The following is a 27,671-nucleotide window of genomic DNA, read 5'->3' on the forward strand; positions in this document are numbered from 1 at the left end:
TAAAGTTCATACATTTATTTTCACACAGCCCACGCGAACTATATACACATAAAAGCTGTGTTGTGTTCTGGTACGTAGAAAAGAGACAGCGCTGACGCTTCACATTCTAAACACTCCAAAGTGGGTGGCTGGAATCACTGCATTCAGAGAAGCACTTAGCGAGAGTCCCAGCACTTTTCTTGTGTCCACAGGGTCTATAACACCATCGTCCCAGATCCTGCATCATGTGAGAAAAAGCTGTTACACACAGGGCACTGAAGCAAAACTGCCACAAAGAAAAACATTATTTTTGAGCAAACCAGAATGCTACGATTTGTTCTTTTGTATTTTCACTCGAATGAAACCAGAAAGAAAAGTTTGTGGTTCAGATTGGCCACCTTCTCTGGAGCTTTTAACCCTTTGAGTGTCAGGCGTTTTCAGAGCTGACACACCCCCAGCGTCTGACTTTTTTTTTCCCCTTGGATATTATAAAATGATACAAACAATTTATTTTTGGTTGCGCAAAAATGAAAAAAATGACACGGATGATAGCAAATGCTTTCTTGGTGTGGTCTTTACATTCCTATATGTCAAAAGGATCTTGACAGGACAGAAACATACCGGTACGTCAATGGAGCTGAAAGGGTTAATCTGTGCACTGCCTGTACTTGTGGCTCCACCACACTGCTTCATTTATAAATTCGGTACGGCTCGCTGTTATTTTAGGAGTGGCAGTACGCTTGGTGCAGTTTGCAACAGGCACGCTAATAATACACATGTGAGCGTATGAAATGGGCGACTATCAGATAGCTCTTTGGTAGCAGGAGAGACCCATATAAAATTGCTGATATGAGGAAATGCTTCCTAGCTGAGCAGTTGCTTTTGATTTCACTGGTGGGTAAACTGAAGCAGGTGTGATAAAGATGACGTACAGCTTCTGAGGAGTACTTTCATATTGTGATTTTTTTTTCAAGTACTTGCGACCTGAAAAGCTTATGCAGCTTTGGAGCACCGTCACGTTCTTGTAAAAATAAATGTATGCTGCTTCCCTGTAATTATTACTGTTTTATGTAAAGAAACACAAACCAGTTTGAAATTTTATTTTTATCACTCTGGAGCTGAACCGGAATGAAAAAAAAACTTCGCTCTGACGCTCTGGTTATGCAGCAGTTGACAAGCAGCAATGTTAAAGTGAACATCTCTCCCTCAGGCACAGCAGAAATAAGTATTCAGAGCTGCAATGTTAAGCAATCAGTTTTAATGACTCTACAGGCCATGTTAGCACCATTGTCTCACTCAATAAGGCATGGAAATTTGCTAAACTACAAGCACAGCTTCGAGAAGAAAGAAGGTTAAACCAAGGGGCCCGATTTTTTATTAATCATATCATGAGAAGCCAACAAACAGAGACACCAAGCAAAACATAGGGGACATTACTTGCACTTATTAATTGAATTAAAGAAATGATAAATTAATGACAATAAAAGTGGATGAAAAAACAACTTGCTGCAGGTGGGGAACGATCCCATGTCTTCTTTTCATCCACTTTCATTGCCATTAATTTTTCATTTCTTTAATTCAATTAGTAAGTGCAAGTAATGTCTCCTATGTTTTCCTTGGTGTCTTTGTTTGTTGGCTTCTCACAATATGATTAATAAAAAATCGGGCCCCTCAGCTTAACCCCCTTTCTTCTCGTTCTTACAGAACAAGGGTCTCGAATCTGGCAACATTGATGCCTTCAAGTAGCATGTGCGGGTTTATTGACCAGTTGCCTTCACGCAGAAAGATCACGTACTCGTGACGCCTGCAGCAGAAAGGATGTTCCACATCCACAGCCAAGGTCTGTGAGTGGTGGCACTGGCTAACACTCCCAAGGTTAGTTCTAGTAGCAACACATAAATACCCAAGAAAGTGGTTGGGGAAACCACACTGCAGTAGCTCAGTTGGTTAGAGAATTGCACACATAATGCAAAGACATAGAATTGTGCCCCACCTGCGGCAAGTTGTTTTTTCATCGACTTTCATTGCGATTATCATTTCTTTAATTCAACTAGTAAGTGCAAGTAATGTCCCCTATGTTTTCCTCGGTATCGTTGTTTGTTGGCTTCTCATGATACGAAGCACAGCTTGTACATTTCGTTTATGACAGCACTGCTATTGTCTCCAACACAACGCAGCTGCCATTGTAGCAAATATATGTAGGGACGCAGGAGATAGCTGACAAGTAAGCTATTACTCTAAAGATGAACCATGGTTTCAAACACATACTGTCAGGTTGGATATCGTTAATGCAAATTGCGGGTGTGTGCAGAAAACTAGAACAAAGGTGTGCACAGGAAAAAAGCGCACATTACTTTCTACAGCCATATATTGTTTGCACCAACAAAACATATGCACTACAGTAGACCATGCACTGCACAATAAATAGGCAATTTTTCGTTTGAAGTCTTCTTTATATTTGCTGCTTGACGTTATCTGTAGTGTGTTTACTCACATTACCCCGTTATGCCCAGGAATCAGAACTTTATATAGTCAATGTCCGATTTTTCTGACTCCTAAGGGACCGCAAAAACGTACGAAAAATCGGATGTTGACTTTATATTTATTTTATGCAATTTTCACCTTTGGGATTATTAAACAGTTTCATCGAAGCTACTACATTGCATGCATGAAAGCACAGCACAATTGAGTCATCAATGATGTGCCAAGCCTACCTGGCACTTGCGTAGTATGGGTTCCCTTCAGTTTCATACTTCTGAATTATGGGATCCTTGATGGCTTTCTCCTCTTCTTCTGTCCACTGAAAAGTGATGACAGTGCTATTAGCCTCATTAACTGTAGAAATAGGATATAGAGAACAATTTCACAAAGGTCATATACATACATACAATGAATAAATCACTGTAAATTTATGTCTCTTGGATTTAATATTTAAAAATGCTCCAAGATCAGTTCATTGATGAGAGCAAAGTCTTGCATGCCCCAATAGCATGACCATGCAATATGTTTCATTAAAGTCAACAAATCCTGCATCTTAAAAAGCATAAACTCTTTTTGACTAGAGTTAAGGGCTAACTGCAACTAAATTTTGGACAGTGTAAAGAGGCTAGTTTCAGATAGTGTAAATATAGAGCAGCCTCCATGAAAAATGTTACACATGAAAAGCTAGTGAATGCATCGTGAAAAGCTTGGAAAAAATACTTATTTTTGACGCAGAAAATTTATAAAATGGCACCATTTCCACTCGCCAGAAATAACGCCAAACCCGAAATAATGGCAACCAGCACAGCTTTTCAGCCTAACCTCAAAGGTTATATGAGATTAGGCAGTGCCCGTGGCGCACCCAAAGTCCCAGGGGCAAAGTGCTGCAATTTGCATCACATCCGCAAAACACCAGGTGCATGCTTTGTCTGCTTAGGAGATATTTAGAGGCTGCTAATAAGATGATTAGACAATTATGTTTAACAAATAAATGAATATTCATTAATTAATCATATGACATACTACAATTTACAAAACAATTACATTGGTGTTCAAAAAGAATGAGTCCAATTTCTATTTGCTTTTTATTCCTGGTGTTACTCTTAGTGGCAGCTATAGGTGTGCAGTTGCAATATCATGCCAGAAGGATTCGTTCAAGGTAAACTCAAGCATCGTCTCCCTCAGCTAAGCCAAGTTGCCATGTCTTTGAGAAACATTGCTCATTAACTAATTTATTCATTCATAAAAGATGTACACACTACCTGCCGAATTTTGTTTTTGTTTTTTTAATGAAAAATACTGTGCTTCAATGCTTACGCATATTGTACATAACATGGATGCTTGTTCCCGTTAATTTACAAGCCATGTTATGGAGGAGAACCAGGATCAGGAATACATATGATTATATTCTAATTACTTTGGCATTTCATGAGCGGTTTGAGCAGCGCCCCTGCCTATGTTTCTGCCAGGACCAACTTTTTTAAACATTGTTACGATGCTCTGCACAACTCTGAAGAAGATTACAGCTTAGGACTGAAGATGACGACGCTGCAGTGACTGGCTCGCTGTGTACTTGTCTGTGAATTGTGTACATCCTGTAAATAGATTTCCCGTTTTGCTTCTTCCTTCTGCAATATTTCTGATGGAGATGCTGGATACTGCTTGCACATGACAGAGCTCCAAAGTGGACGTAGCCTGGCTATCAGACGCATGCTGACCAACAGAGCCAATGCAGGGACAGACATCATGCCAACAGAAGCAACCACTATCACAACACCGACAGTCATCTTGTCCCAGCCCCACGACCCAGGGATGCTTTCCGGGACCAACAATCTTAACATCAATGACTGGCTCCAAATGTACAAGCGTGTCAGCACACGTAACAGGCGAGCCAGACCTGTATGCTGGAAAACATAATTTTCTACCTGAAAGGCACAGCATAGGTCCGGTTTTAGAACTGCGAGAAAGAATTAACATGCTGAGAGCAATGCAAGCAAAAGCATGTTGGCCATCAGTGGGCCAGAAAAAATTAATGTGGATCCCGCCTCCAGACGTCGACTAAATTGTGTGATGTACAGTCAACAGCAAAAGTTTACGGGATGCGGTTTCCTCTTCAAATGTGGATTCCTGCGCTGTTAAGGCATGACACTTCGTATTTAATGAATCACTGTGTCGGTGGCGAAGGCTACTACATGCCGGAACATTTCATTTGCGGCTGTGTGACCACACTTCGCAAGAATTCAGCTTCTTGGCAGATCCTGCGTCCCGTAAACTTTTGCGGTTGACTGTACATCCAGTACGTTCTCACCTTCTGCCACAGGGTCAACAAACAGACAAGGTGAACCACGTACTGAAGGGCAAAGCGAATGATCCGTTTAACCTTCTAGTGTACAAGAACTTTTCCATCCTTGCCAACATCATTAATGAATGCTTACACTTCAAAGAAGCAAAAGAACCATTGTATCGAGCGCCAGTTCAAACATCTTCTAAACACAGCTACTTCGTCATGCGAGGAATTTCACTGTGTGCATTGGCCGTTGACGTCCAGTAGCCTCGTGCGCATCATCCACTGAGAGATCGAAGCCACGTTGTCGGTAGGTTCCTAGACCTATTGTAACGATAGCCTGTCTGATTGATTCTGTCTTTCACGAAGAGTTGGCAAACCTTGGAATTCAGCCCGTCTGTTCCATCAACCGATCCTACACCTGCCTACTTTGCTATGCCAGTAGGTCATTTCGGCCTTCTCGTAACCCAGCGATATGACAAGCATCCAATGATCGGCCAACTTGTTTAAACTGCCAACACATTGGCTACATTTCCTGTCATTTACTGCAGTACCTGGACGTTGTCCCAATATCAATCCGTGTTTCAACCTTACCGTCGCTACTGTCGTTCACCAGGCAGTCACTCAACATCGGAAGATTCCACGGAGCCATACAACTTTACTGAAAAGTCACCTTTTCAGCCCTCAAGCTCATACTCTTCAGCCTCAATGTTCTTCAGAGTATTGCAACATAACGGTATGCAAATGCTTTAGTACTATATGGTACTAGGCATGTCCTTACAGGCTTCTTCTCTCTGGCTCTCTGATCCTTGGCAATGGTTGTCAACACACCGGCTGCCTGCTCACCACCCATCACAGAGATACGGGCATTTGGCCACATGTACAGGAATCGCGGCCTGGAACACAAGACACAAAGTTGTATGTACATATATGGCTAGAAACCATACTTGATATCATACTTTTCCAAAAGCACTAGAGAAAGAAAGATAAATAAATAGTACTTAAAAATGCACCTTTGAAACAGTACCTGAAGAATTTCCCAACTGCATTATAACCAAGTTAATAGAGATACAGCTGTAAAATTCACCTGCCAATAAAAATACATACAGTGGACTTCCATTAATTTGACTCTGGTTAATTCGTTTATTCAATGCTAAGCTAAAGTTCCCGCCAGTGCCCATGCTTTTCTATGGGCCCAAACTTTCGTTACTTCAATCCTAAAATTGGCCTTCATTGAATAATTCGGACTTGACCAGTGAGCATGCAAATGCGTGACCCCTATGGTGACTCCAATATTGCCTCCTTTAGTGGCAGTACGTCTCAGCGGACAGTGCATTCGTTAACACACGTGATATATTGTTGAAAATGCCTATCTTCAGCCTGACCTAGGAAGATTTTCAAGCAATAACATTAGCTCACAATGTCTGATCACGGTATTTACCCGATTCTCACATGTGCCTTTTTTTATTCCAAGGAAATTTGGTCGAATATTGCCTGAGTGGTCCCCATTCGAATATAAAACCAAAAGAGCATTCACGATGTTCGTGTGCTTTCCCGCATACAGCACCGAGGCTGACTTTAGGAAACCAGTCGACACTGTGCAACACGTATTAGATCGGCACCCACTTTTCTTGCTAAAAAGATAAGGTGCACGTTAGATTTATACTTTGTTTAGGAGCCTTAATGTCATTTGTATGTTAGTTTTCTCTACTACGGGCACATAGAAGAGGGCGCACTTGATTCAGGGATGTGTTAAAATCGGGCGAATAGTGCCAAATGAATCAGCGGTGTGTTTTGGTGTTTTTTGGCATCTTGTTTAATTCGACCCACCGGATAATCCGATCAATCTCATTGGTCTCGTCAGAGCCGAACTACCTAATGGAAATCGACTGACTGTACTCAGTGTTAAGACCTAAGATCTCAGGACTTGAGAAATTTCAGGTACAGTATCCCATGAAATGGGATACTGTATCTGTCCGTCCGTCCGTCCGTCCGTCCGCCTGCCCGTCGATCGATCAATAGTACTCTGTACTATCTATCTATCTAGCTAAACTATCAGCCAGCTTCACAGTGCTCGGCAAGTTTTTCTATCCACTTGGTAGTTAGGCAAAAATGAGAATTGCTTTTTTCACTGTCTGTGGCAAACTGGACTCACGAATAGGAGCGGCCACACATTCCGTAGTTTCCAGCACCGTAGGAACCGCCAATGAGCACTGTGAATTTAGGCACCGTTGCACAGGCTACCGCGGTGACCATTTTAGCACCATGCTTGGCGATGCCTCCAGCTTCAGCTTCCCGTCCAACCATGAAACCTGCAACATGGTAGGTACAACAGCGTCCGCAGTACTGAGTCCTAACGTTGCACATAGCAAGGTTATCAGACATCCCAACTCTGAGACAGCCAGATACAAATTGCTTATAACAACACTTGGCATGATCTATTAAAGCATCACAGGCACTGTAAAATGAAGATTTATGACCTGAAACATGGCAGCAATAGCAGGATACTGGCTCATCAACTTTGACATGTGTTGGCAAATCATGGCAGGTGCCAGAATACAGCGAAATTCACTTTTACAGCATCAGTAATTGTCTCATAAATACAACTGCAAAGCATAGTGTGTCAATGCGTAGGCACCGCGAAATTCTGCAATCCATTATTTTCGATCGTTTTTGACAACCTTCAGCTATGGGAATGAGAAAGTCGGCATCCGTCTGAAAGTACCACGATGCTATAACTGAGTTTCCTCACAGAAAACTAATTGGAGAAAAATTTGCCCTGTTCCAGAGATGTTCGCACTCTCATTTGACCAAAGAACCAGTATGATGTCTCACTGGAACAAGACACATTCACTGACACCGCATTGCTTTTTCAGCTTATCCTGTCAGTGAACTTTTAGAATTATTTTCTTCCTTTTCACACTCTTTACTCCAGGGTGTGCTTAGTCCCCTGGAAGTTCTACAAGGTACCATTGGGTACTAGTCAACAGCACATATCACAAGAACCACTAGTATCAATAGCAGAACAAGTTACTAACCAGTGTAAAAAAAATATAATGACATTTTGGGATCTGTACAGATATCTTGTTCAAAGTGAGCCAGTCATCAAAAATTCGCTTTTATCACATCTGGTTTGTTATATCAGCCTCACAAGAACCAGCTTCGGGAGACTTCATAGCTACACGCTCTTCATAAGACAAAGCGCAGTACAACTCAGACTCTATTTGTTTAATTACGGGTTACTCTACTTAGGAAACCTATGCACAGGAAAAACAATGCTGACAGGAAACGGACACAACTACAAGTTTGTTTTGTCATGTCGGTTTGCAATAGTCTAATCGGTGCATACTGAAAGTGACGTGCTTAAAAATGGTTGTCAAATAACACAGCCCCTAGTCATCATCGGCAAAAGAAATTATTTTTAGTCACCACTTTAACAAAGAAAAGTTTAAAATGTGGTTGCAGCATTTTCTGTCCAAATTCTAAGATGTGTGGCAGAAACAGACAGAAATGGCCTAATAATGCAAGGTTTCTTGTGTGCAAAAGCTAACAATAAAGCTCTCCTTTTCTACTGAGCAACACCGAACAAAAAAAAAAAAAAAGCCTTTGCTTACCTGTGATGTTCTGCAAGAAAATCAGGGGGATGTTTCGTTGGCAGCAAAGCTCTATAAAATGGGCAGCCTACAAAGTGAAAATTTTACATAAGCACAGTAAACATATTTCCTTCAGCACTCACTTTGTATACCATCAACATTATACAAATAAGTCTTTTTTTTAATTCTTTAATTATGGTCTTTACCATGCGATCACACAAAATGTGATTACCTTTCATGTTTATTATATGAAAGCAAGCTGGCTACTTGCCCAGAATTTCGGTTGTGAACCAGATTACACTTATTCAATGTCAATGAATTAAAGAATACAAGAGCCCACTGCAAATTTTCTGACAGCTGAACAACTTTTCATCAGCGATAAACAAACTCATACATTGAATCTATGAATAATAGCTAGCCAAATTTACTATTGTACCTCGTGTGTAATGCTACAGAAATATTTTAACATTAGTCTCTACATGGTGCATCTAATTCAATAGAAACTCTCTCTCTATTTATATATATATATATATATATATATATATATATATATATATATATTTTTTTTTTTTTTAATCAGGAAAAAGTTAACAGTACCAATGAAAATGGATCGTGTGGTGCATGGTAGTGTGAAGAGAACAGATTAGCTGGCAACAATTCCTGTTTTAGAATCTCAGTTACATATATTGGACCTACAATTCAAGCTTATACCTGAAACAGTTTTATTAGCCATCAAGCATATACATGCAAAAACTGTTTAACTAAATGTGGCCAGCTCATTCAGCTGACTTTTCTTCTTTATCACAAAAATTGTTTTAGAAATGGCTTTTTTTCTTGTTCATGTTCTTTTTTGTTGTTGTTTTCTTCAGTATATGTAATGCAGCTGAACAATAAATGGTTTAGTGTGTAGCCAACAATATGTCAATGTGTACTTTCTTGCTTTCCATATTTTACACCAGTTTTCTAACATAAAGCCATACCAACAAGCTCAAATTCAGATGTATTGCATTTCAGAAGCTCCATTTTCAGAAGAAAGCTCACTTGCTACGGATACTCGCACAATATTTTTATCTCTGCTTTCAACGATAATGTGGTGCTTCAGAGTTTCGGCAAATCACTTATGATGGACCCAAAATTGCAAGACAGCTTTAATAACTGGAGTCAAAATGAGTTTAATGTAGTCTTCAAACACCTTGCACAGGTTGGAACAATCTGAAAATATTATATCTTGTTTTAAAATAAAGTGTTACTATGTATAAACAATTCCTGTCGGCAAGCATTTCTGTAAATTTTAGGTCCCCTTCAAGCATGATTGAAAACTATTTCAATTACCATTACAGCTTATTAGGAAGAACCAACAAGAATATTAGCTACAATGGCTCAAGCTTTTGTGACTTACTTTTTGGGCTGACTCTGAAAACAGAACCCCGTTGTTTGCAATGATACCAACGGGGAATCCATATAGCCTTCCAAAGCCTACGAAATGAGACCATAAGTTTAGCAAGCAGAAAGGTGAACTCTACAGCAAAAAACTTGCAAAAGAAGAAAATCAGGTTCTACTTAGTCACCTGTAACAAGTGTCTCTCCATACAAAGCTTTGAATTCATCGAATTTGCTTCCGTCAACTATTCTTGCAATAACCTGTGAAATAATGGGTACAAGACAAAGTTGTTGCAAATAAAAAAAAAAAAACAAGGAGGGAGCACAAGAGACCTTTGAAAGCCAGGCAAGAGAAAATGTCCACGCTACTCTTCTTCTAAGCCTAAAGTTGATGGTTCACCAAAAAACAACATGCAGGCAACTAAGATATGCACACCTACTCTGTAAACATGTGCAGCAATTTTTTCTTGAGGGAAAGGAAGACTCCAAGTGAAACCTCCAGCATGACGGCTCATGAACCTGATGTGATAGTAATGCTATCACATAAAGTAAGCAGTTTACGGGTGGTACTCAAATGAAAACCTCAAGCAACATTTATCATGAAGCTAATGTACACAAAAGACATAAAGTTGCCTTGTTATTTTGCACCGTCACTCACATTGAACACAAATGCTCCGGTGCTTTGTTAATGCTTGAGCTTTTTTTTTTCTTTGTCTCCTTCTTTCCTTTTTTTTTCCTCTCCTCTTCAAGCGAGTTGTCATGGTGTCTGTTTTACAAAACAATTGCTAGCGCGCTTCTCTTTCTATCTCTGTTTTTATATGTTTACATGATTAATGAGAATACTACTGATCAACGTACACAGTTTATATAGTAATTGAAAAGTGCGCACAAATGGAGACATGACTGCGGGCAAGATGAAACACTCAAAATGCCAATAAAAGACCAATGCAGGTCACTGATTGATTCAGTCATAAGGTTTAACTCTTTCCCTACAATGGGGAAAATAGGTGTTTTTCGTAGGGTTCCCGAGAGTTTTTCTTTTCTTTTTTCTGAAGGAACTACTGCACTCAATATTTTACTTAATACTTAAACGAAAAGAAAAATAAATGCACTTTTCGAAAATAAAAGTTTTATTAACGAGACATATGTCATAAAAAAGTTATAAATTGCCAGAGTCAAGATTGTAGGATAAAAGTAAACGAAGTTTGTAAAGACGCGCTTGTACCTACTAAGAAAGAAATCTAATAAAAATTATAAGATATACAAAATGTATTCCCATCTAATAGGATCTATCTCTGAAAGAAATCAAAATTTTTCATTGAACTACAAAAATTTAAGTGCAAGCACTACAGCTTGGTGTGCCGGGCTGTGGCACTCGATGTTCCGGGCTGGCTTGTGTCGCCATCACTCTCAGAGTCAAAGTACGACAAAAAGGCAGCACCCTCAGACTCGTTACTGCTCGATCCATCAACAAAATCAGCCACAGATGCAGCGGCATTGTGACATCTTTGATCTTTCGAAGCGCATGTGCTGCTCCCAGAGGCGACCATTTCTGTCTTCTACTTTGACAATCGCGAAACTTCGAAGTGTGTTAAAAAATATAAGCCTGGCGGAGAAAAAGCGAACTGCTTAGAAAACAGAACTATAGTTCTCCTCCTTCATGTCCCATAGCACAGTGTGTCATGAGTGGCGTGGAAGGGCTCAAAAGCAGCATTTCAAACAATTATCAGTGGGCTAACGATGCCCAATGGGCACAACACGGAAAGTGTTAATGTACCAAAGCAACACTAGAGCTATGTAAAATGCCGTAGTGGGGTGCTGCAAATAAATTTTGACCACCTGTGGTCACCACCTGCACCAGTACCTGGCTGCCATGGCAGGGAATTGAATCTGCAACTTCATTGCCAGCGAAATACAGTCAAAGGTGGAAGAGCAATATACAAGAAGATGACACTAGAAAATTTGCGTGCACAGGATGGCTTTCATTGACTTAGGACAGGTGTATCTTTGTCTTGCAGTGGACATAATTAAGCTGATGTTTATTATGATTAACCACTGCTCAGACTCAAACACAGGGCCAATAACACTAACCAATGTACCCGTGTCAGCCAAACGGTAAAAAAGCTGAGCTTTTTTGAAAGAAAGAACCATAAATGCTTTTTTCTTTTTTTTTTTCCATTACTTTCATCGGAGACAAACGACAACAACTTCCAACCACTTTTACATAAACGTGGGGTCATCGCAGCATAGCACAGGCAACATGTGTAGAAATAGTACCTCTCGCACGTCATATGGTTTTTTGAGATTGTCGCCCACAATGCCATATATGTCATCCAGGTCTAAAGCTGGCTCCTCAACCTCTGCAGTCACCATCTGCAAACAAAGGACAAAGGAAAAAACAATAATTTACAACGACTGTGCCATGTTTGAACATTCTTTCAGCTAGTGATCAGCTACTATTAATTGGCAAAAAGGTTATCAGTCAATCTAGCTTAGCTCTTTGTAGTCATTTCGCCACATGGAGGAAAATGTACATCTCTGGTTTATAGAGCAGCGTACAGAGTCAACCAATACGTGGAATTCAATTCATGAACGTCATTGTAATGCAACACTTAAGCAAGGTTCAGTATTGATACACACAGTATTTACTTCAGAAAAACGATTCCTTTGTGCCGAAGGAGCAACACGGGACGACAGAAGGTGCTTAACATTCACAAGTTTTCCCAAGGGCCCCACTGTACCTTAATTCTAAGTTAGTTTTTTTTCGTAGAATGGTCACCTGAACTGGCTTTCTCCTGTTCAAGTTGCTGACAATCCGCCGTGTTATATGCAGGGCATGAAGCTCATCGTTGGCGTAGTGGTCTGCTACACCTGACAGCCTGAAAGCACATGGTGAAAATTAACATAAGTAGTACATTGGGAGGAATTAGGGTTCATTTTTTTCGGAGCCTCAAACATTAAAAAAAAAGAAGACAAGGTTTACAAAACAATAGCATATATTTTTTAAATTGTCTTGTAACTTCCCACATAACTTGGAAGCCAGGGGCCATATTATGTAATGATTCTTTTTGCCTTTCTTCATTGGCTAGCATGACACTAAGCCCTCACTATTTACAGTATTGGTGACTCAATGTAAAGAGTGGCATGGCATCATTAGAATCAAAGGAAACAAAATCCTTACATAAACGCCTCAGCAATCTTTCACATTATTTCAATATTAGATTACATAAAGGAACACATGACTGAAGCCACACACAGGCATCAACAACACAAGAAAGTGAGAACATTCAAATAATTTTAATTGAGAAATGTTAAGAAAAAAGACACAACAACATAACAGGCAATAGTATAGCCACATAACTCTAAACTATGCTTTGTTAGAAGAAAAACTGCTTGTTAGAAGGAAAAATCTTTGAGCAAACAGACTACAAACTTCTTAACGTGTAATTACTAGAATGAGAAAGCACTTGACATTGCTCCAAAAAGATGAGATCACCAATTTCACGCTTGAATATTAGGACAGCTCACCCGCCAAGTGACCAAGGCTCACAGGAAAGCCAACCTTTCTGCGTCCCAAAACGTGTGTGAATGGGCATTAGTGGTAAGACGTGCCGGTTAGCATGGAAGCAAGCAAGCAATGAAGAAAAATAGGGCAGAGAGTGCAGAGCTGCATCTAACTCAAGATCCTCTTTCCAAGAAGGTTTATCTAGTGATTTTATGTCCTGTGGCCCCAGCACTACCTCAATGCAAGTATGCATTTCCATATTTATGCAAGCAAAGCTGCCATGGCGGTCTCGTTCAAAGGTTGCTACTTGGGCCTGTTGGTGTGGCATTAGAATGTGTAATGTTGCACGTTAAAGACACCAACAGAAATGCTGTGTGTGTATCTTCATTCCTTGCTTCTGTCTGTCTTTTATGCGCAATGTTACATGCTATTGCTTGAACATATTATTGGTTATTGTATACTGTACCTTAAGTTCATGTAATCAGTACAGTGGTTCCTAAATAAGTGTATTTATTTACTCTGAATCAACAAAGATAGAAAAATCACAGTTGGTTCCAAGCACAAGCTTCCTCTTAATGCTAGTAAATATGCATTCTGAGTGCTATGTCATCAGCTTGTGTACATAGCAGCTGCTAGATGTACCTATGAGGGAGCTTTGGATTTTGCACATGCAAAGTAAGAGGACACAATCTGTTGGGCTTACAAAAGAATGCGATGAGGTACACAAAAGAACTCCAAAGTTGTACAAAATAATGCAAGCCAGACATGACGCTTTGTATATGTAAAGGTCTCCATGGGTACCCAAACTTTTTTGCATATGTACCCAAACCCATTTGCAATGTAAAATTTAAAACTACATATTATCTTGACTGTTTTTCAACTTTAGTAGCACAGACATGAATGCATCTCCTCTCCTTGTAATTAATTTTTCAACTAAGGTTGACATTCAATAATTCAGCACTGCTTTATTTGACCTGCCTTCTAATTTGACTGCATTCAAAAGTGTGGGAATGGGCTAGTTGGCATTCAGAAGTCCCATAAAGTACTTATGCACTTAAAGTACTATTTTTATTCAAACACTGCACTATTTGAACTAGCGTTGCTTGTCCCATTGGGCTGAACTGAAGTTAGCTTATTGTTTTTGTTTGGCGCCTCGGCTGCTCACACAGGAGAGGCCCACACACCAGCTTTGTCTTAGCATCTTTACCTCTAGGTCCGCTTGAAATAGTGACTACAGACAAGATACGGAACCCGGTAGTGGCTTCATGGATGAGATTTCTGAATGTTTATCATCAGAATGTTGAACTTGCTTTCACCATTGTGCATCGCTCTTTCTATGTCATCATCATCCCTCATCACACCTTTAATTCCCCGTCCCCCTGAGCAGAGTACAGGCAAGAGCGCGATAGCTCAGGCTGCCCTCTCTGTCTTCTTTCAAATATAAATTCTCTTTCTCCTAGTTTATTGCATGATTTTTTTGAATCAATGTTAGCTACGAATTGGTGAACTATTTTTCAATGGTCATACCCAAAAGTGAGCACTTGAATTTGTGTACAGAAAGCCCATGTTTGTAAAGTACTTTCAGCATCCAAAATTATGAGAACATCTGTAGTCACCGGCAATGGACATCAGCGCCACCCAGGTCTTCTGCACTAATCTCTTCCCCAGTTGCGGCTTTCACCTGAAACAAACAAGGTGGCCCTGTAAGATGCTGAAACCAAGCTCAACTGCTGGCACTGCCTAAATGGTGAAAATGTTTTTCTAAAGAGAAAAAATGCACATAAACGACTTAGCCCAGTATTCAGAAATTCATCTTAACTTGAAACCCATGCTTGTCTTGATCTAGATAACACCTGTATTGAACGTGCCCAAGACATTCATTGCATTTCCTTCGGCATGTTCACGACAGGTGTCGTTTAGATCAAGTCAAGCATCGGCTTCAAGTTAAGATGCATTTCTAAATATGGGGGTTAAAATTGTAGTGTCAGGAACAGGACAAGTAATGAAGCTTCTTAGAAAATAATATCCTTCTTTCAGCACAAAATCAGTCGGCAAAGTCATAAACATAAAAGTAGTGGTTGCGTGACAGTTTGCCTCTAAATCTATACAGTCAGCTGCAGCTACAGCTCCAACACAGCTCTAGAGGCTGATGAAATATTCTGTAAGGAACTTCTACAGTCCCATGCTCCACACTGGCACCAATGTGCTACAGGAGACAGAAAATGCAGCTGACGGCACTTTCCCGCCTAAAACTGGAAGCATTCAGCAGCCAACAAGAATATGCATAGCGATGGCCGTGTACGTCCTTTTTACGAACTGCTTTTGTGCACATGATAAACTACCATTGTTTAAAGGTTGTGGGAGTTCCTTCAGTCCACTGGGCGCAGTCGTTGCTGTGCCTCCAATTTAAGTCTCATTCACCAATGCAAGGCAACCCCTGAATGCGTGGGCGTTCATTTCTTGGTGTCTATCAACGCTCTGGCCTTCAGACATTCACGTGCTTTGACAGCTTGCATCAGTGCGGCTTGCTGAGTTGCTCTGCATTTCGCCCTTGCAGTGGTCGCAGGCGCTGACCATCGTTGACCAGAATCGGTGGCAGAAAGCACTAGGTAGTGTCTGTGAACACATCTCAGCCTGCGCGTACGAACCATTGTTCAACGCTGAGCATGCTCGGCGAGTTTAAGTGCAGCGCTGTATTTTATGGCATAGTGTTCTAGGCAATAAATAATTAACTGTCCTGGACATCTCGTGTTCGTGGAAGAGAGAGAGCACCATACACATGGAAAAAGCCGACTAGGCCTTGCAGCTTGATGCTTAAACCTGCAATTAGTCTATTCCTGCACTCTGCCGTGTTGCATAGTGAAGCCCCCTTTTGGGGCGATTTACCAATACCACATAGAGAGCTGTAGAATGAGCCCACAAGGGACACTAAATAGGAAGATTAAGTTAAGCGACACTTGTGAACTACATTTCTGAAAATCAAAATTATCCCAGACTAACCATCATCATAGTTGAACCAGAAAATATGCAAAAGTGAAGAACACACTTGAGGTTATTGCGCTAACTTTTCATGGTGTCGCACCATCTGGACAGGCTCTGCTCAGGGCTAGTTGATAATTTATTGATAAAGAAGTATTCCACCCCCGCCCCCCCCATTCTAAGAAAAACTTAATACTAAATCTGGCGAGTTTTGGGCACTTTTTCTGAACAAGAACAGACCGAAAATTAGATATACTTAAAGTCTGCGAGATTATACTAGCACACCACCACTGAAATTCAGGGGAAAAAATTTTAAGAAGGAAAACCTTGCCGTTCACTTTCTCTGCTATTAACCAACATTTCTTGCCAAATTAATGCAAATCAAGTGTTGAAGAAATGCTTTACCAGACTAAACTAACTTCATACTGTTATTTAGTGTCCCTTTAACACTTTGCATCTTTAGCTGTTGTGAGTTGCTGATGCAAGACGACGTCAAGCTACCAGATGCCTCTGTGCGGGCCCTCAATGACCAGGTGAATAGTGGAACCATCACCCAGGAAGCCATCACAGACGTAGTAACTTGCAGCAGAGGTGACAAAGAATTTTCAACCAAAGCAGAACCCCCAAGTACAGATTTGTTTCTAAGCCATAGATTCCAGTTCCCACAAATACATAAATACAGAATACAGTAAAAGCTTGACATAACGTATCTGAAGAGAGTGCCAAAAATACAGACGAATCTCACCGTAACGAAACTACGTCGAACAGGAAAATACCTTTGTTAGATCTGATATTTATCTAAGCAATACATGCTTATATCTCAAAGAAGCATCTTAATGTTACTTAATTATCACCAATAATTTGTTACATCTGTGTTCACTATATCGAGGTTCGATTGTATTTTGTTATAGCCATTACTTTGTCATAAATATTATCCGCCCCTACAGCCAACATTGCCCAGTGGCGATTTGACAAGGGCAAGACAGTTATCACCAGGTAAGCCAACACTGATGCTATAGCCTGCCATGGACGACGAAAGAAAAATAACTGATTGGTAAATGTTCATTCTGAACTAAGCATGGTTTGTTACATCAATTTTTAGGAAATTTTGGGTTTGTTAAAACAATATTTTAAATGCATGTTTATAAAGGAATTTCAAGGAGGGTTATGACTACTTAATCATATCCATTAGTTTGTTATAACCCAGTTCCTTATAACAAGATTCAACTGTAATCACATCACAAAGACCACACTGATTATAAGCGGCATGCACGTCAAAAGCTTCACTTGTACTTTGCCCATTACCACCTGCCTACTCTGTGACAGATGTTGTGTACGAATCCATGAGAAATATCACTGTAAAACATGAGGCATACCAATGGAGGCCCTGCTAGGAAGATGGTCCCTTGCTTTCGCACAATCACTGCTTCATCCGACATGGCAGGCACGTATGCCCCTCCAGCAGTGCAGCTTCCCATCACAACAGCAATCTATGTGGTAGAAGAAAATATATACGTACGCGTATATATATATATATATATATATATATATATAGCAAGCATTCAATACACTCGGCAACCAATGCTGTGAACCAACACACATTTTCTCCATTAAAAAGTGATTAAAGAAGAGAAAAATTCAATGTTCAAAAACAGACAGTGATGTTCCAAAGAAGACAGCACAGATCAGGGGCTCTGGAAGTGTATTTTGAGTGTGGGCAGAGGATTCCAGGCTGCAGTGTGTCCCTTCTGCAATGAAACCTGTAATGGTGCTCTCGTCCCCAGTGCCCCTCCTGTTTTGGAGCCTCTGGAGCACATGAACCCAGGTTCAGTAAAGGCGGAAGCAAAAAAAAAAAGAAGGCATCACAGCCAAAGGTTCTTGTGCCAGGTGTCGCAGAAGATTGCAACATGGTATTTGTTTAATTCTGCCTAGTGGACGGATATATTATCTCCAGATAATAGCAGCAACAAACTTTAATTTGGCAGGTCCTCACTTAAACTCTAGCTGGTGTGGGCATTTCTTAGGCACTTCTTTATCGTCTGCACACAATCGTCATCACATTGGGTTCTTTGTCTTCATCGCTTGTGGGGACTCATCTTGAGATTGATCTGTGCCTTGATTATGATCGGTCAGCCACGTTTTCGGGGCATATTAAACGTCGTGTTAACTAGTTAGCTAGTTACATGGTTACTAGTTAACTAGTTAGCTGCTCCGTCACATTGGACTTAAATCTTAAATAGGTAGTAAAACTGGGACCATTTGATGAAGTGTCATAATAAAGTCAAACTCAGATTGAAAGGGCGTCAATACATGCAGAAGCAAAAGCTACAGATGCATTTACAGTAGAACCTCATTCATAGGTGGTGAAAAAAAACGTGAGAAAAGACATACTAACCAGGAAAATGTACGATCCGAAGTAACAAAGAATCAACAGATTCAACTATTGTTGACATCTACGTAATGCAAAGTGTCGTGCGGATTGTTGCGGCACGAGACGAGACGCCGACATGTGTCGAGCTGGTGGTGCTCCAGCAGCCCGAGACGTGTTTTGTTGTTTTTCTATTGCATGGTGTTTTAAGAGAGCGACGAGAAACAGAAGCGAAATCGAGCTGGTGGGCGATGCCTGATGCCACTGAAGTGAAACGTGATGCCCACATCACACCGCCTGCAGCACGGAATGGCAGTGCAGTTGGATGATCGCCTGCCAAACGTGTACAGTACACTACCAACGGCACTACGCACCACGCGCTGTAAAACGGATGGGTGAAGATGCTTATCGCAATAGGTTTGGCGGCGATAGCTGTGAATGCAGCATGTAACGACCCGGGCGGAGATTTGCTGGTCCAGAAGTAAGAAATTGCACGCGCCGTCATTTTCACGTTAGAAGGTTTTCACGTGAAACGGGCAGCTATATACTGTTCTCAATCACGCGCCTCGTGCCTTTTCTTGTCCACATGAGATCTCGCGGCCGGGAAACATATTCAGCAGAGAACAGCAGCGCGTTTTGGTTATTGCCTATTAAAATCGTGCACCACGCTTCCAACCGCACCACGTGCTGTGAAACAGATAAGCGAAGATGCTTATCACAAGATGATTCGTGGTGATAGCCATGAATGTCGCATGCGACAACCTCGGAGAGGATTTGTTGGTAACGAAATGAGAAACTGAGTGCGCGCCGGCGTTTTTACGTGAGACTGGCAGGCAAGTATTGTGGTGAAGCAGCCGCGGCCGGCCGCTAAATACTATTCTCGATCGCACGTGCATCGCGCATTTTCTTATTTACATGGGATCTAGCAACAGGAAAACGTATCATACAATTACAGTTTGGCAACATACTGAACGTTGGCGCCGAAAATAGTGTTTTCCGTGAACGTATGAACCAGTAAACGATGAGCGTAACTCTATTGCATCATTTTTTGTTCTAGATTGTGAATGTCGGCACCAGTAAAACGCACGTAACGGGAATGTATCAATGAGGTTCTACTGTATATGTTAAGCCTCATAATGTGTGTTGTGCTTTTGCCATCACATCATGACATCACATAGCTATTATAATATCAAAAATAATGAATGCACAGAGGACTGAATCTAGGATCACATATTCCAAAGCGAAAGGTCAATGTTTGCATTTCATGGCTCGTTAGAAGTGGGCTCACATACCTTTAATATGACGGTTGCATTTCACGTAATAGTTCTGCGGAAACCCGCAAGGTGGAGAGAAGTAATTAAGTTAAAATGAGACATCCACCCAATCGTAGCAATTGCTACAATTGAGTGGATGTCTCATTTTACCTTAATTATTGATGGTTGCATTTGCATTCATGAACTAGCAAGTGCCAGGAGGCACACTACTCAGTATCGGCACAGCCACCAAATTGAGATGCATTAAGGTAATTTCTCTATCATGGCTATATAGGCCCTACCCTTGCTCAATATGATGCTCATGTAATAAGGCAATCGCCATAATCGGAACAGGCCATCCAGGTAAATGCTAACTCACTAAGAATGTAATATTGTAAAATGTAAAGAAGACATTGAATGTAACCAAAATTGGCCACTCATTATTATGCACAGGTGCAGTGCTGTCGCTAGGTTCAGGCAAGCTAGACACAACATAATCATAAAGTCATCACATGTTTACCACAAGATGCATAATGTATGACATGCTGCCACAGCTATCATGGAGCTCTACTGCAGATTGACACAAAACTGCAGAAGTTTTATGCTGTATTCTCAGTGCTATACCTCTGATATGTCTAACTTTCTCTATGCCTATAACAAAGGAATGTGCAGTACTAATGCTGTTTGTACAGATGACAAAGGAGGCAAGTAATCATTTCATTTGCTCTTCCACCATGCCAGTCTTTTCACGCCGTAGATTTTCTTGGCAACGTGGGAACAATCGCTGTGGCACCTAAGGGTGTGGGACCACCTCAAGCACAGTGTTTGACTAAGGTATTTCCCACATGAAGTAGTCTATGGGACAAACAAGATGTGTAAACAAAATCATATTTGCTGTCACTTTCAAGGCTATTGCTAACAGCAAAAAGAGCCGGCAAGCCAGTCAGTCAGGAACTTACAAATCCCAATACATTTTGCAGTGTCTAGTTTCATAATTTAGATGTGTGAGCACAGATTTTAAATAATGGCTATAGTATTAAGATGTAAAGTGCAGGTCACACAATCTTGAGAGCTGAAAAGACACGCTATTTAAGTTATAATGCTAATAACATACTGGCATTCTGCAAGATCACCACCACTTTCTCCTACAAACTATGTGGCACAACATCATGGGGGCCATACAGGTCATACTTGCCATAATCGCTTATTTTACAAAGCAACAGGCAAGTATTTATTTCGGTAATTTACAGATAAAAGTTACATGCAATAATTTAACCCCTACTTTGCTTTTGTGTCCTATTGAGAAAAAGTGTGATCAGCTGAGTTTCTGGCAATATGAAAGCACTACCATATTAAATTATGGCTTTGGCAGAATACATCACAGTGGCATAATTCTGCCACATTCACACGAACAATCTTTTCACAGGACTATAAATTTCTCATCACTTCACTTTTCATCAATAGTAAGCACTGAGAGCAATTGTGCATGACATAACTTACCAAATTTGATATCTATAAAACTGAAAAGTAGCAAGTTGAGCAGCCTGGCAAAATTGCATGTCGACAAACAGTGAACAGAACAAAGACAGAATAGGATGAAAGGAACAAAATGAACAAGCCGAACATTTATTGTCAACAAAACAAAGGGCCACGAAAGACTCCAAAAGCTTCACTTGAGATTTGGCTTCAAAGCATAGATATCCACAAGCCCTAACCTTGTGGATATCGATGCTTCGCTACTGCACATGCTTGTGTGCTATGTCACACTCATGACATAAAAACTAACAATGAATGTATTTCATCACTAAATTATTATTAACAATGTTTTAGTCAGTGTAAGTGTTCCAGGGGGCTGTAGATGCTAGTATATTGGACTTCTGATGCAAGGAAACATAGCGTTCATGAAATCAAAGTTTTAGGCTAAGAGTACAACTTTGTTATGTAAATATTCTAACTGTGTTGCAGCAAAAGCTTTCCGAGCGTACCTGAGGGATACCTTTGGCAGACATGTTGGCCTGGTTGTAGAAGGAGCGACCAAAGTGCATTATGTCTGGGAACACTTCAGCCTGTTTTGGTAGAAAGGCTCCACCAGAGTCGACTGCCCAGAAGCAGGAGAGAAGAATGGCACATCAGCTAGTTTGCGACAGAAGCAAGCCTAAAGCTCATGCTTTTTGCTTGAATCCCCTAAGGTAAAAAATACACAGTTAAACTTTGATATAATGAAGTGCTAAAATCTGCAATTTACTTTGTTATAAAGAAATTTTGTTTTGCTCTGTCTGTCTCTCGCTTCAATGCATCTCCAAAATTCGAGATTACGCAACCTCCAGCACTAAACGCACAATGCCACGCCATCTCAACTCACCTAGTTTTTGCAGACATGGCAGATTACCTCTAAAACAGGGCTCATGGGCTGCTTACGTATTCAGCTGTGCTGAGAGCCAAGTGCAGCCACAATCGCATTAGAAAAAGAGACATGTGGTAACCTGCCTCCCCCCATCCTCACTTGACCGTGTTAACGCGAGCTCGCTCCTCTCCCCACCTTTACCCTTGCTTGTGCAGGAAGACGACGTCCATCAATCCATCATACTTGTCAGCTCACGCAATTTGAGAGGTGCATTCACACACAGCCGTGTGTAATTCAATAATTTTACCATCTGCATCCTCGTAAGCTTTAATTTATTGTCTCGGTACTCCTTCATGGCAATAGTGAAATTTGTTTATACGGAAATCGTGTGTGAACACACTTTGTTATATTGAACTTCAAAATACATGGTGTTCTATGGACGAGAAGTTATAAAAAGTTAAATACTTTGTTATACAGAGAATTTCGTTATGTTGTAGTTCATTATGTTGACATCTAACTGCAATATGGTTGAGACAGACTGTTAGGTTGGCTAACTGTTGTGCTGGTTGGCTTTGCACAAGTTTAACGGTAAATTAGTGCCACAATATCACATACACAAGGAAGCAGATGAACACATGCAGAACATGTACTTACAAGAAAAGAGCCTAGAAAAAGTAACACAATTAATGCTCATTTTAGCTAAATAAATGAAAAATACACACGTGTGCGATCTCAAAAATACAGAAAGGCAATTGCATCTTTGCAATGCCAGTCTAAGCAGGTCAGTCGTGCTTGGTGCCTCTGATACGTGTGGCCTCCGAGATAAAAAGCGTACGTAGCCTGTGGTGGCCACCTAGTGTGGCCACCACAGGCCATTTCGTGTTCAACCTTTGGGCAAGACCAGTGGGGCATTGCACCCTTATGCTCCCTTGCACTCTCCTTGCATTCCAGCAGGCTAGTAGATATGAACGAAGACAGAAAGCCACTAACTGGTCCGGTAATTACATATAACTTTGCCCGTGCTTAAAGGATTCGAAAAACTTTTGCGGCAGAAGATTCGTGAGGCGACGTAATTTAATAGTAGTGTCATTTTTCAAATAGTTAGACAAATGTTTCAGGGCCTCTTTAGGAAAAATCGTCCTACTTCACTTTCATGTGATCTACACATAAGTTTAAATCATAAGAGCAAACCAGATATTGTGTACATTTAAAATACATCCTGCATCAGGTTTAATTTTTAATACCATTGACTATATCAATAGTTTATTTTAAACACACCACATTACTAAGCAGAACGATGTTCCTCATTCCCTGCTGTTCAGTCTAACTGTAATCACAGGGGTCAAGTTCACGCTTCCATCTTGCATCACAAAAAAAGTAAATAGTGAGCTTTAATACACACAATGCCAACAAAGCTCTAGCACTAAAATTCAGCCATAATGGCATTTAACAGCATAAGCTTTCTTGCTTGTATTATTCTCATATCAGCCATTATCAGATGCTAGCTTACCAAGGTATATACAAGGGAGGTTGTTTTGCTGAGCAATTTCCTGTGCCCGGAGCTGTTTCTTGACTGTCAGTGGGTAGTAGGTACCACCTTTCACAGTAGCATCGTTGCCAAGAATCATGCACTCTGTGCTGTTTTGCAAAAAGAAAGAACATTTTCATCACTGAGGTGCTAGCTGGTCACTTGTACAGTGGTGCAAATAGCTTGCAATGATTGGATTCAAAATGCTTCATGTACAGCACTGTATCAGGTTTGCCTCACCTAACTACCCCACTTGAATGAATATATTAGTTTAATCAAGACTGATGGGTGAAACTTCTAGAATTGTAAACACACTGGTCTTAATATGAGCAGAGGCTTAAATGGCAAGTCAGATAGGATGCAAGAATGAAAGATGCCTTCAAATTACTGCATTAGCTTCCTTTGATGTTATAACTTCAGGAAACACCTGCTCGGTATTACTTAACTGTTTACCAATAGCAAGTTATTACACACTGGATTCAAAAGCACACAAAGGCACAGCCTAACAACTTTTGGGAAGTTTCACTGCATAAAGATGGCTTAAATTCAGGAAAGTCGTAAATCTACTACATCAGCTTGATGTTATCATCAATTCCATAATATGGGAATGAAGCTTGAAAAGGAAAAGCTTGGTCCAAATTTTCTCTATTATAACCAACCCTTTTTTGCCAAAGAAATTTAGAGTTTTTAACCATTAAGTGACCAGCAAACTAAGCTGATTCAGCCAGGGGCCAGTCCAAAATAGCATCTAGCTGGGGAAGGGCTTTATAAAGCATAAGGAAAATGGAGGAAGGGGAGCAGGGGCCCTGACACTATCCCTCAGGATCAGTCAGTAGACTTGGCATTTGTATTTAGTTCGATTCTTAGCCATTTTCATGATTCAGCATTTGTCTGTAGTGTAGCCCCTATTAAGAGGCCCTGCAACATATTTTTAACACTAGGGTCACCAGATTACATTTTCATGAACATCTCAACGAAATGTTACTCCTTCACATGAGCACACAAATTGACTCAACTGAATGTCTGCCCTTTTCCTCCGCATTTCGATGCTTCAACAACTTTGTTTTTATTACTCTTACACAGCTGTAAACATGACATCCACGGGGTACCTTACTTTAAACATGATTAAGCAATGCCTCTGGAAGAAACAAATGCAGAGAAATCTAATTATTAGGAGGTCTTCCTGACAGTTTTCCTGTGGGACCGCCTCCCATACCACTTATACATTAAACAGTTCTCTGTCTTTATGCTATATTAGTAAACTTCAGCTAATATGGCAGTGCTGCCTTCTAGTGGTGGGAAATGACTCCAAAACACTAACACTAAGACCTACGAGATCAGGCAGCATGCAACAGAGGAAAGTGTGACATGATTGTGACATTAGCTGATGTCAAAGCTTTGCATCATGATGGGCAGAGCATTGTGGGTATTGTTTCCGTTGACAAGGCAGTAGCAGTTTTAAACAGTTTAAATGGCGAAACGGAGGGGAACACCACGAAGGCATGGCAGTAGCAGCATTTGATTGCCAATAACTACACTCATACAAGGCTCACTAAAAAGTTATATTGTTGGACAAGATTAGTTAGGAGATGCTCGTTAATGCCACACATACTGCACACCCTCCAAGAAAGGTCCCGAGCCCCTTTAGACGTCACTCCATTTCGAACAAACCAACTTTGTTGCCTGTAGAGCTTTCAAAGCTGTTCAATGTGAGCAAGTTTACAAAGTGGATTGGGATAACCCCTTCCATCTTGACGTACACATTTTTGTACTCAGGTGACCTTATTCTTGTTGAAGAAGTACTTTTTGCATTGACCTGAACTTCATTTCTGTTTATTGCTTACAGTATGCCAATCATGACATGCTATAAATAATAATGCACACTCTTGGGGGAAATATGACATTATTCCATAAGGAAAATAGCACATCCGGTTAATGGCCTTGCGAAAATACTCTCCCTCTCACTGTATTCTTTCATGCTAGAGTCATACAGCTGGTCAGCACTGAAAACGAATATTTTTAATGTCAAAAGTGGAATATTTAACAACTACACCCCTGCATGCGTAGTGCACATAGTACATGAGCAATATAAAAGGAGATACTTTTTTTTTTTTCTTAAAGCAACCATTACTTGTGAACTTGATATGTGAAGATATTATAAGCAACTTTCCTGCATAAGATTTAGCCTTGCAGAACACTTTTATTATGTCTGGCGCAGTTATTGAGCAGCTGCAACTTTTTTAATGCAAATTTCGGTGTCCCATAACTTATAACTCAAGCAGGCAATTACAGTCTTGTGTTAAAGTAACAAACGAATACCACATCTGATATCCTGAAACGTCGCCCCATTAACTTCAATAGGACTGTCTTCACTTGGTTAAAAAAAAATGTGATTCCAGTTTTGTACAACACATGGAGAAAGCAAATAACTCGATCTCTAGCAATGTGTATGTTAATTTATTTGTATTGAATAAGTGAATGGCTAGTTTAACACATTGCACATAAATTTTGTCTCTTCCTGAATAAAGTATATAAATATATCTTAGCATATGTGTAACTTACATACTTATTTCTGTATTATGAGCAAATAACATGCCAGCTTAAGCAAAGTTGGGTTGAGTACATTGTTTAATGATAATGATACATTTCGCTGGGCATGCAAGAAAATGCACTATCATAGAGCAGAAAGCCGGTACTTACCCACAGACCCTGCCAATGCCTGTGACAATGCCTGCAGCAGGAACATTGTCCTTCCCATAAACGTTGAAAGCTGCAAGCTGAGAAAGCTCCAAAAATGGGCTCCTGTATTGAACGATGAGACAAGAGAGGCCATACTTTAAAGGTTGGTAGCCAGTTTTTGTTCGAACTCATATCTAAGTGGCTTCAACTGAGAGCTACTCACCCAGGGTCAAGTAATGTATCTATTCGGTCTCGAACCATAAGTTTTCCTTTTGACGTGTGCCGCTGAACAGATTTTTCATCACCACCTTAAAAAAAGGGGGGATGAAAGGGGGGAAGAAAGGGCAGCAACAATAAGCACAGAAGATTTATTTTTTCTCTAAGGAAACTCTGAACAGCACTATACTTAAGACGAAATTTTTAACAAAATTTGCTGACTTTCTTTACATTTTTGTCGCACGCCGATATATACCGTTGGTCATAATTGCTCTCAATCCGCGAGTGAGACGTTGCTGACATTTCATATTAAACAAGGGTAAGAAATAGGAAGAAGCGGATGAAGAATAATAGAAAGAAATACAGGGAACGTTGTGGGTAAATGCGATAACATATTGAGGAGCGTTTTTTTTTTTTTTTTTTTTTTTTTTTTTTTTTTTTTTTACGCATACGCCGTCACTTGTCATAGTTCAACTTAGAGATGAGTTGAACATCTTAGTTAAGTATCTGCACGTTCACAAAGCAGACCAGGAAAAAAAAGGACCCATACCTTTCGTAATCTCCTCCACGGTGCCCTTTAATTTGTCAACCAGTGCTTTCATACGTCCATAATTTTCCTTTTAGAAAAAAGTAAGTTTACATCTTCATTACCAAGCGACTACACACAACAGCGGAAAGAAAAAAGTCCGTAATAAGAAATACGAGCGACAGTGGCAAGAGTGGTGTGAGATCCGGCGTGACCATACGTCAACACGCGATGTTGGCATGCTCGCTTACTTGAAACTCGGCCGAATTTTTATCTTGAGCGGTCCCGATCGTGCTGACAGCATCGAGGTGGTAGATTCTTCGTTCCTTTGGAATACGCTTTACGTGCGTTAAGACGCACCGGGCGCAGCGGTTTAAATACATATTGATACCGGTAACTTGAACGGATTACTTGAGATCCCCCTGAGCCCCGCAGCTAAGCGAAAGCAGCCGAGAAAAATTGATGTCGATGCCGGTGCGCCGACACGACGACAAGCGCAACTGTTTTTTTTTTTATGCATTTTTGCGTGATCAGTTTCTGCAATTGTCTGTTTACT

The 27,671-nt window shown here is 40.5% G+C and overlaps 1 protein-coding gene across 1 annotated transcript; it reads right to left on the reverse strand.

Annotated features, from left to right (window-relative positions):
- Mccc2 (methylcrotonyl-CoA carboxylase subunit 2) lies at positions 1-27,627 on the reverse strand. The gene is made up of 17 exons (XM_050178292.3): positions 27,367-27,627; positions 27,140-27,206; positions 26,597-26,681; positions 26,395-26,496; positions 23,677-23,804; positions 21,808-21,920; positions 17,578-17,691; positions 14,839-14,903; positions 12,497-12,596; positions 11,995-12,090; positions 9,906-9,978; positions 9,737-9,813; positions 8,359-8,425; positions 6,900-7,056; positions 5,526-5,640; positions 2,694-2,779; positions 1-217 (listed from the first exon to the last, which is right to left on the reverse strand). Exons 1-17 carry the CDS (start codon positions 27,496-27,498, stop codon positions 100-102), a joined length of 1,695 nt encoding a protein of 564 aa, XP_050034249.2. The 5' UTR covers positions 27,499-27,627; the 3' UTR covers positions 1-99.
- Between the last annotated feature and the right edge of the window lie 44 nt (positions 27,628-27,671).

Source organism: Dermacentor andersoni, chromosome 5 (genome assembly GCF_023375885.2).
Source record: "Dermacentor andersoni chromosome 5, qqDerAnde1_hic_scaffold, whole genome shotgun sequence".
Classification (NCBI taxonomy): domain Eukaryota; kingdom Metazoa; phylum Arthropoda; class Arachnida; order Ixodida; family Ixodidae; genus Dermacentor; species Dermacentor andersoni.

Bases quoted from the DNA above. Each gene is read 5' to 3' on its own strand.
- Mccc2 (XM_050178292.3), bottom strand. From the start codon at position 27,498: ATGTATTTAAACCGCTGCGCCCGGTGCGTCTTAACGCACGTAAAGCGT. The intron at 26,497-26,596 runs GTGAGTAGCTCT...CGTTCAATACAG, and splicing joins GATACATTACTTGACCCTGG to GAGCCCATTTTTGGAGCTTT. The intron at 17,692-21,807 runs GTACGCTCGGAA...TCTACCACATAG, and splicing joins CTGCCAAAGGTATCCCTCAG to ATTGCTGTTGTGATGGGAAG.